General features: G+C 44.9%; 1 protein-coding gene across 1 annotated transcript in view; it reads right to left on the bottom strand.

The window, feature by feature from the left end:
• Nucleotides 1-291: 291 nt before the first annotated feature.
• The window catches only part of Uggt1 (UDP-glucose glycoprotein glucosyltransferase 1), a 105,872-nt gene continuing 95,937 nt past the window's right edge, over nucleotides 292-10,226 (bottom strand). Inside the window, exons 39-41 of the mRNA XM_051152810.1 lie at nucleotides 4,435-4,551; nucleotides 3,871-4,024; nucleotides 292-1,569 (exon numbers count right to left, since the gene is read on the bottom strand). Coding sequence (XP_051008767.1) covers nucleotides 1,544-1,569; nucleotides 3,871-4,024; nucleotides 4,435-4,551 — 297 coding nt within the window. The 3' untranslated portion in view covers nucleotides 292-1,543. The remainder of the gene's footprint in view (nucleotides 1,570-3,870; nucleotides 4,025-4,434; nucleotides 4,552-10,226) is intronic.

The raw sequence follows: 10,226 nt of genomic DNA, 5'->3' as shown, positions 1-10,226 counted from the left end.
TCTCACTGTTTATTCCTTAACAGCTATGGCTACTGCAGTCATTCTTCCTTGAAAACACATAGCCCAGATGGGCAAGGATTTAGTCATCCATGTGTGCTCCTCACAGTCACTTTTTTGAGAGGGGTTGGGGTGCAGTGCCAGGACGGAATGCAGGGCCTTGGGCTCACTAGACAAGTACTCTGTCAGCCGCTGAGCCACACCACAGCTCCCTTTTTAAAGTCAGGTAAAAGAGGAAGGCCAGCCTCTGTGGGCTGGATAGCAGGCAAGTGCCCAGCAGCACCCTGTAACTCTGCAGATGCCTGACTCCTGGGCAGAGATGACATCACACACCTACAACTGTCCAGGCGGGTTAGCATGGCCAACGCGGAACAGCCCAGGCTGCCCCTGACAAGGTGATGCTGGCCTGTGGCTGTGAATATACACAAAGCAATGAAGGGTGCCACTTCACACAGCAGCGCGTACCTTAAAACTGGACTGGGCCCGGGCAAGTCTCAAAAGTCAAAGGCAACCCACAGAGCCAAAACAAAAGGGCAATGACAGACTGTAAGAAACTGAGGCCTAGAGACAAAGTCAATCCTGGTTGTAGGTCTGACAGCATTTGGGAAAGAAAAGCGCAAGGACAGTCTCCTGGGTCTGAGAGAAAACTCTCAAGGGGAAGGCAGACGGTATGGTGACCATCCATGTGGAGGCTGAGCACACTCAGATGGGTCACTGAGGGACTTGGTATACTGTGCCCAGCCAGGAAACTGATAACCAACAGTTTTTCAGAAAGTAGGAAGAAACAGCAAACATTTTTATAAATATAAAAATTGTTTACAAAACAATCACCTAGAAAGTTCACTGGGAACGGAATAAAGCTTCCTTTGAATTCAGCCACAGTGGACTGAAGAACAGCCAATTTTTTGTCTTCTTCCCTTGAACACCCCACAGCTCTCCTCTGCCCGCTGTTTCCCCAGCCCTCACCCAGACCACCCCCGTTCTCCTCAAGTCTGATTTGCTTAGCAACTGTACTGAGCCAACCCTGAAGACACATGATTATAGGTTGGGCTCAGTTAAACAATGAGCCCCATGCTTGGGAAGAGAGTGTGGGGCACAAGGTGAGAGGCGCGTTGGCATAGACCTTGAGGCATGGACCTTGGATGAAGCATCTGCCAGCCTGACCTGGGACAGGCTGGGCATCTGCGGTGCAGCGAGGGCTGCAGGTAAATTGAGGTAAGGAAAAACATGGTGGCCTTTCTGGTCAGCTTCTGGGCCAGCGTAGTGATGTGGGCACCAACGGACTCGGCTTATTCCACTTGCCACCACCATTTCTCCCTTTGGTGAGAAGAGAGTCCCAGAAGATAAGCCACTTGTCTTCCTCTGAGGTACCAATCCAACAGAGCCTTAGCCCCAAAGATCCAGCCCCCACTAGGGTGCAGTAGTCTAAATCCAATGCTCAGATCACCTGCCCGATCAGTTCATCAGCAGTTGTATCGACAGATCAGAAAAAAACAGCACTTAGTACAAAACTGTCCAATGGTGGCTTCCTATCCTCCTCCAGAGATCATAACTCTTCATGCTTCTGAGAGCCTACAGAGAGCAACAGAGTAAGACTTAGGTCATAAGATGCAGTGTGAGCGTTGTCCCCAGCCTGGCCCCTGCAGCTCTCAGAGATTACAGAAGTTTGGGGGCTGGTATTTTTGTATTAGTGTTTGAAAGTGACCATGAGAGAGAGGAGACGTCTTCAGTTTTAAGAACTGCTGACTCGCACTCTGGCTACACGGCTTCCACAAGGGCAGCACTGGCTCTCAGCCAGCGGACTTTTCAGACAGCTTCTGCACTTACATGTCTGGTCTATGTGCCAGGGTGGCTGTTTTCTTTGATCTTTAAACTTTTTTAGTGTTATTAATTGCTATATAACAGTGGAGTTTCTTCGTGTATACAAGTTTTCCTTGAATTATTGAAGATACATCCTCAACAGAGGCATTGCTGAAGATAGAAGCCCTCCTTTCATATACACTTCTATTTATTCCCACTGTCGTGTTGTGTGCACATGCATGGTGCACACGTGTGCTCAGAACACAGCTCTGTGGAGTTGGTGCTCTCCTTCACTTGCTCTTGGGCTGCAGGGATCAGACTCAGGTCACTGGTTGTGAAGCAAGCCCCTGGCCCACTCAGCTATCGCTCTGGCCCAGTGCCACAGGATTTTAAAGGCTCCTGGTAACAGACTCGCTGCTTTTAAACTCAGACTTTCCAGATACACAGAACTTCAGCAAGGCTCTCTCAGCAGCGCTCACCACTGTCTCCTCTGAGTATAGCATCACCAACACATCTATGTCTTTTGATATAGCAGATATTAACGGTGACTCTAACTTGATCACTATTTCCTTATTCCTCATATATGACTCTTAAATAGTTTGTTCACAGTCTTTGTCCATTTACAGATAAGTTTCATAATGAATTTAATTTCTCTTAAAAAGTATTATTTTCATTTTCATTTTTTTTTTTTTTAAAGATTTTATTTATTTTGTATACAGTGTTTTGTCTGAACGTACACCTGCAAGCCAGAAGAGGGCACAAGATCTCATTATAGATGGTTGCAAACCACCATGCGGTTGCTGGGAATTGAACTCAGGACCTTTGGAAGAGCAGTCAGTGCTCTTAACCTCTGAGCCATCTCTTCAGCCCTCTATTTTCATTTTTTATATTAATGGGTGTTTTGCTTATATGTGTATCTGCATATCACATGCATGCTGAGCCATAAAGGCCAGAAGAGGGCACCCGATCCCCTGGAACAGGAATTCCAGACTGCTCCAAACCTGAGTTGTTTCCATGGTGACTGTGTGGCCTCCTGTGATATTTACTACCCTGACAGCCTCCAGTGGACTGTCAAGTCACTCAGGACCAAGCTCTGCATCAGCTTCTCAGGATAAGTTTAAAATAGGAGAAATACTATCACCCAGAGCCAGTTTATTCACTGTTTGTGTAGGCTGCTCTCAAACTCACTGTGTAGCTGGGTGTAGACTGTTTAGACTTGAATGGATGGGCAAAGCTTATTACACATTTATTTGTAAGCTTTAGTGGCCCCCAAAATAAAACATGACAAAATACCTAATTTGACTGGTAAACAATATGGAAGCATTTTGTACAGAGGTCCATGTCTATCTTTGGCATTGCTAAGGACTGAACCCAGGATCTTGTACACGGTTTAAGTAAGTGCTCTCTACCACTGAAGGCTTCAGAAAGATGCATCTTACCCCAGACAGTATGCTCTTCCACACTGCTGCTGCCTAGTTAAAATAACATCATATGTGTGTCTGGTTTTTCATTTTGCCTTTGTTGTTTTGAGACAGAATCTCACTATGTAGCCTTGGCTGGCCTGGCCTTCCTACACAGACCAGGCTGAGCTCAAACTCTCAGAGACCCACCTGTCTTTAAAGGTGTGTGCTGCCATGCCTAGTGATGTGTGGCCCCCTCCCCAAGTAATAAGTAAAAATATTTTGAAGTTATAATAAAATGTTAACAAAAGTTAAATTTTTATGTAAAAAAGACTGATAGCTTCAACTTAAATACAAACACTCCATCCTTACCCCAAAATGCGGTTTTACACTATTTTCTTTCAAATGAATATACACTTGGTCTTGCATAAATTTATGCAAGTACTTTGTGAGATTTGATGACAACAACAACACACACACACACACACCAAATACATACATTAATTATTTCTTAAAACTGCACTGAAAATGCTATTCAGAAGGCTGGCTGAAGAGGCAAAATGAAAAATAGACCCTAGTTGAGGTCAAGATTAAGAGAAAGGTTACCCTCCCCCCCCCTACTCCTATATTCATCAGAAACAAGACTGCCTCACCCGAGCAGCCTCGCACTTACCGTCCTGGGTCTTCTCTTCCCGCAGGGTCCTCATCTCCTTCTCTTCTTGGAAGAGGATCTGCAACTGCTTGATTTCCTGATCATAGTCTTGCCACTCGGGGACGATTCGCACAGCAGCCTCCAGTTTGGGCTCTTTAGTCATGGGATTATTACACTGCAAGCAAACAAACAAACGCATCTTAGTGCGGCAAGGGAAGGGCATACTGTACTGAATTCAAAGGGGTTTCCGGCGGGCGTGGGTGAGACTGAGGAGGGAAGATCAGGACAGGGCTAGCCTGGGTTATGCAGTAGAATACTCTTAAAACCAAAGGCAGCAAAGAATAAAGGTGAAGTGGAGAACCCTCCAGGCACTGAGATGAACTAGAGGACAAGTGGTGACTCAACAGAAAACAGCTCTGCAGGCTGCACGGGATGGAATCTGACTTCCTTGGCAAGCGAAGAAGAGCCCTGCTGAAATGACCAGGACCTGCTCTGCAGCTCCAACCACGACTTAGAGAAAGCCAACTTGAATAGCATCGGCAACCGCCAGGCAGTGTCACGGGGCCACAGAGCAGGGCAGCTTACCAAGTCGATCGTCTTTGCCCTCTTCTTAGAAGCGTCATCACACCATGTTTCACACCAAAGCCACTCTTGAGGGAGTGATTTGATTGGCACCTGATGGATCATGTTATTGGGCAAATCCTGTTTGGTAAAGAAAATAAAACACAAGGATTTCAGAAAGAAATTTAAATAAGCAACCAGAAAGTGTTAGCTTAAAATTCAACTAGAGGGCAGGAGAGATGGCTCAGCATTTAAAAGTATATACTGTTCCTTCAGAACCTAGCACCCAAGTGGGCAGATCAGAACCACCTGTAACTCCAGCCCCAGGGATCTGATGCCCCCTTCTGGTCTCTGCAGGCACCTACACACACGTGTACATCCCCCCCCCACACACAGACATGCATACACATAATCAAGAGTTTTTTTTAAAAAATTAGAGAAACAATCAGGGATACCACCTCAACTAGGTGCCCAAGATTCCCTTAACTTTGTAGTCACCCCCTTGGGCCTAATTATGTAGCTCTGGCTGGTCCAGACTCGCTACATAGACCGAGATGGCCTGGAACTTGTAGTGACCCTCTTATCTCTGCTTCTAGAGCTCTAGGGTCACTGTGTGCCACCACAACTTTTATTTTTTTTAAGTAAGTTAAAAATGTAGGTAGGGACAGAGAGGTGGCTTGGTGGATGAAGGCACCACTGCCAAGCCCAACCACCTGAATTTGATCTCTGAGACCTTAAACACAGTTTAAGGAGAAAACAAGTAGGCATACGGTTATTGTGTGATTCAAGTGCTGATTCCTGTCCCCTCCATATCTGGTTGCAATCCTTGTTCTGAGAATTTCCTGTCTCAATGTTGTATAAACACTGCTCCCTAGCTGTCGCCTAATATGCCAATAAAGCAGCTTTCAGCCAATCGCTGAGCAGGGGGAGAGAACAGGGCTGGACTTCCTGCCAGCCAGGGGAGGAGGAGTTAGGAGAGGAAGTAGGGGATTGAGCCCCTGGGAGGTTCAAGAGACACGAGGAGAGAGCTGCCAGAGCAGGAAAGCTACGAAGTACAAGCATCTCTGGAATGAATGCTGGGAGGGAGCCAGATTAGCCTAAAGGGTTAAGAATCTTGTAATAAATGCTTAGTTCTTACATTGTGAAGCTTGTTAAAATAATATAATGGTGTCTCAATTATTTGTGTGATAGCCGGGTCAAGAGAGAAGCTGAGAAACAAACAGTTTTATAAGAATAACTAACAGTTGTCCTTTGACTTCCATGTGCTTGCTATGACGTGAGTGCACGCCTAAGAATCTGGAGCAAATGAAGCCCTTATTTCTTGGTATATATCTCAAAGAACTGAACACAAGAACTCACATACTTGTATACCAATGCCCATAGCAACTACATACACCCATCAGTGTGCAAGTAAGCCAAACATCTACTAGTAATGACCTAGTAAACAAATACTGTGTATGTGTACTACAGTAACACTCAGTCTTAACAGAAAGGAGATTTTTACCTAAGTAAATAAGCTATTATACAACACAACTGAAATGTCAGCTAAGTGAATAAGCCAAGCAAAAGGGCAATTCTGTAATATTCCTTTATGAGTTACAAAAACAAATTCACAGTGACAACAAGTAGAAAATGGGCAGCCAGTGAGATGGCTCAGTGGGTAAAGGTACTGGAGACCTGAGTTTGCTCACCACAAACCGTGGAAAGATGGAAAGAGAGAACCAATTCACAAAGCTGTCCTGACTTCGACATGTACGTTTCCCCATATCTATCTGTGTCTCTGTGTCTGTCTCTCTCTCTCCCTCATTTTAAACAAGAAGAACGAGGGTGTATTAGTTCCCTCCTTTGCTATAAGCCAAGTACTGGAGGAACACTCTGTCTCGGCTTACAGTTTCACAGGGTCAGCTCATTATGAGAAGAGCAACAGGCAGAGCGGCTCCTGCACTGTGGACCAGCCCACACAGCAGGTGGATGACAATGCTCTGCTGGCTTTCACTCCTTCCTCATAGAACTGTCTAGATCCCCATGCAAAGGAACAGTGCTACAGGCTGGTCTTGTCCCTCAGCTAATTCTCCTGGAAACACCCTCAGAGCTTCAAGGCATGCCTTACTAGTCTCCTCAGTGATTATAAATCTGCCCAAGCAGAGTTGGCCAGCACAGAGGGGAGGCTTCAGTGCTGTTCTCCCAGAGGACCTGAGTTTGGTTCCCAGCACCCATGTCTGGTACTTCACAATCACATGGTCCCCAGCTTATCAGGTGGCTCTGAGCATGTGCACACATGTGGCACACACTCAGACCCACATGAGAATAACAATAAAAATGAGATGTTTAAAACACAACGACAGCATAATGTATACCAATCAAATACAACCCCAAAACTTACAACGCTACAGCAATGTAGATATTGTAGAACAGAAATGAAGACAGACCAATGGGACGAAGTAAGCAGCACTGAGACAGGTCTACAAGCACATGAATCCTTTCTATGTTCCAGTACCAGGAACTGAAGTAAGGTTCTTACTTATATTAACCATGTATTCTACCACTAAACTACATTCTCAGGCGTTGCTGACTTCATTTCTGACTAAGATGGTATAGTAGAGAAATGTATTCTGTTATTTTATTTACTGACATTTATTTTGAAACAAGGTCTCTCTATGTAGTCCTGGCTGCCTTGGAGCCTGCTACGTAAACCAGATAGGACTCGAACTAACAGATCCTCCTGCCTCTTCTTCCCAAACCACGGGATTAAAAGTGTTTGTTACCATACCCAGCCAGTGTGTCCTGTTTAAAGAAAAAGAAGCTGGGCCAGATGGCACATACCTTTAGTAGAGGCACGCCACCCAGGTCAGCCAAGGCTATAATAGTGATAGCATGTCTTTAAAAAAAATGCCCAAGTACCACATAAAGCAACTAAAAGCTGAACTTGACCTCACACCACACAAGAACAAATTCCTATTTAACTATGAAATGTTTTCCACAGGCTTGTGTTTGAACGTTTGTCTCCAGTGAATAGTCCCACTTTGGGAGCAGGAACCTTCAGAAGTAAGTCTCTAGTGAGAGCACTCAGGCAGATTAGCCTGTTCTGGTGCTTTTCTGTTTCTTGATCTGCCACTCCTGTCACCAAGAACTCAGCTGCTGTGCCAGGACTTCCACTCTGCAGCCATCTGAAGCCCTCAGAAACCATGAGCAAACCAGCCCATCCCTCCTGTAAGCCATGGACACAGCAGCACACAGGCCATCAACACAACCCAGAGTGGAAAGGGACGGGAATAAACACCATCTCCGAGACCCATGATCCTCCGCGGACTAGATCGCCACGGAAACAATGAGCGCCCCAACAGGAGGGAAGTAAAAGTGGGGAAGAGAGGGAAAGAAAGAATGCCAAGATGTAAAGCAAAAATAACCTTTACATATCTAAGAAGTTCAATGCACTCCAAATACATATACACAGAAAGATACCAATACCTAATATACTTATCAAAACTTACTTAAACTATTTTAAAGCCAGCAGTTGAGGTACATGTCATATACAGAGGATCTTCACTAAAATGCAATGGTAATTTATCATCAGAAACCCTGAAGGACAGAAAACTATGGGGAAAGATATTCAAGTGCTGAAAGAAACGGTCCAGGCAGGGTTTCTATGTACAGCAGAACTGCTCATCAGAGCTGAAGGAAAGCGTCACGCTATCTGAGACGCAGAGCTAAGAGTCACGATGCCTTCCAGAGACACTACAGGGAATCCTTCAGCCTAAATGGAAGGACACTGGACAGTAACTGAAATCCATACGCATTAACAGATTGCATGGGAAAATGTACCAATGTATCTGACTTAAAATTAGACAATGCAAAAGGTATTTACAAATGTGTGTGATGGGTATATAATAAGATACAGACTGATAGCAGTACAAAGGAGCAGGAAAGTGGAGTTGAAATTAGCTAGCTCCAAACTGTACTGCCATAAATTAAGACGTTAACGGTAATCATCAGAACACACGCACGCTCGCACGCACGCATGCACGCATGCTCACTCGCTCAAAATATGCATTAGTGTGGTGGCCAAGTGTGATGATGCACACCTATAATCCCAGCACTCAAGAGGCAAAGGCAGAGAAATTTCTGTCAGTTCTAGGCCAGTCTAGTCTACACAGTGAGTTCCAGGCCAGCAAGGGCCATATAATGAAATCCTGTCTCCAAAATAAGTAAAACAATATTTTATTTACACATATGTATCTTATTTACTTAACGTGTATGTATATACAGATAAATGCACTGGAAAAAATATCTATTGCCATGAGGAAGGCAGTAAATAATGTAGGCTCGAAAGATATAATACAATGATACGAGAGAATGAACAGGAAATATGAGGCGTATATCCTGCCTCACTAATAATTACTGCAAACACAAATTCTCCAGATGGAAGCTAGAATGGAACTCAGCTCACACCTAGAGTAAACAGACTGGCCATTAAGTCATGACCAAAATATAAGCAATGGCATATCTCACACTACTGACGGGAGTGCAAACTGTAGCACACCTCTTACACTGCTGATGGGAGTGCAAACTGTAGCCACACTAAAAAGCTGTTTGAGCAGCTAGAAAAGTGGGTCTGCAGTTAACAGCGGGGGCTGCTCTTCCAGAGGGCCCGTCCTTGGCTCCCAGCACCCATGCTGGGCGCCTTACAACTGCCTCTAACTTCAGCTCCAGACATCTGACGCCCTCTCCTGGCATCTGAGGGCTGTGCTCACATGCACACACTCCTCTACCCCCAGACATACAGACATATGATAAGATCATTCTAAAGTCCTTTTGTTTTTTTTTTTTTTTTTTTTTTGGTTGAGACAGGGTTTCTCTGTGTAGCCTTGGCTGTCCTGGACTCACTTTGTAGACCAGGCTGGCCTCGAACTCACAGAGAGCCGCTGGCCTCCCTGAGTGCTGGGGTACGGGCGTGTGCCACTGTACCTGGCTTCTAAAGGCTTTTGAAATTCTCTAGTGATAGCAATAACGATACAAACAACTGACATCTCCAGCGCTATTTACACATGCATGCAAAAGTGCTTACAGTGCAGGAGCATTAGCCACATAAACGAAAAGCTGAAAATGCACCAGGATAGAGTGGCACAAGCTTGTAAAAGGCCAAGGCCAAAGCCAAATGATTGCTTGCGTAAAGAAGTTCAAGGCTAGTTTGAAGAACAGATATCAAAAACTGTTTCGATGGTTCTTCTTGATGTAGGTGGTTTATTGTATATGTGTGTAATAATATAAATGCATATGTAAAAATATTTAATAAAAAATTATCATTAATTGCTTCAAAAATTTTTTTGTTTTTGTTTTTGAGACAGGGTTTCTTTGCAGCCCTGGCTGTCCTGGAACTCACTATGTAGACCAGGCTGGCCTCTGCCTCCACAGGCCAAGAATTAAAGGTGTGCTCCACCATGCCCAGCTAAAAGGAAAGAGCATAAGAGAAGGAGGAAGGGAGAAATGCAAATGAGGAATACCTAGTAAACTGCATCCAGGACAGAGCAGAGGGCAAGAGGCCAAAGAGAAGCACAGTGCCTAAGCGGGCCAGGGGCTCAGCACCGAGTCTACACACAAGTGGATTGACTCCCATCCAACTCAGTGTGAAGAGTAGCATGTGATGGCAGTGATGACACACTCCTGAGGGGTTCTAGTTGCAGGCTTTCCTTTGTAGTGATGCCCCAACATACTTGAAGGTGGATTCTTAATGGATGCCACATATCACAATAAACAACCACAAAGTTTTAAGACAAGCTGGACATGGTGGCTCATGCCTTTAATCTCAACTTCGGAGG

Source organism: Acomys russatus, chromosome 11 (genome assembly GCF_903995435.1).
Source record: "Acomys russatus chromosome 11, mAcoRus1.1, whole genome shotgun sequence".
In the NCBI taxonomy this organism is placed as follows: domain Eukaryota; kingdom Metazoa; phylum Chordata; class Mammalia; order Rodentia; family Muridae; genus Acomys; species Acomys russatus.
Note: the sequence above shows the minus strand (reverse complement) of the source record. Positions and strands in the feature narration are given on the sequence as shown.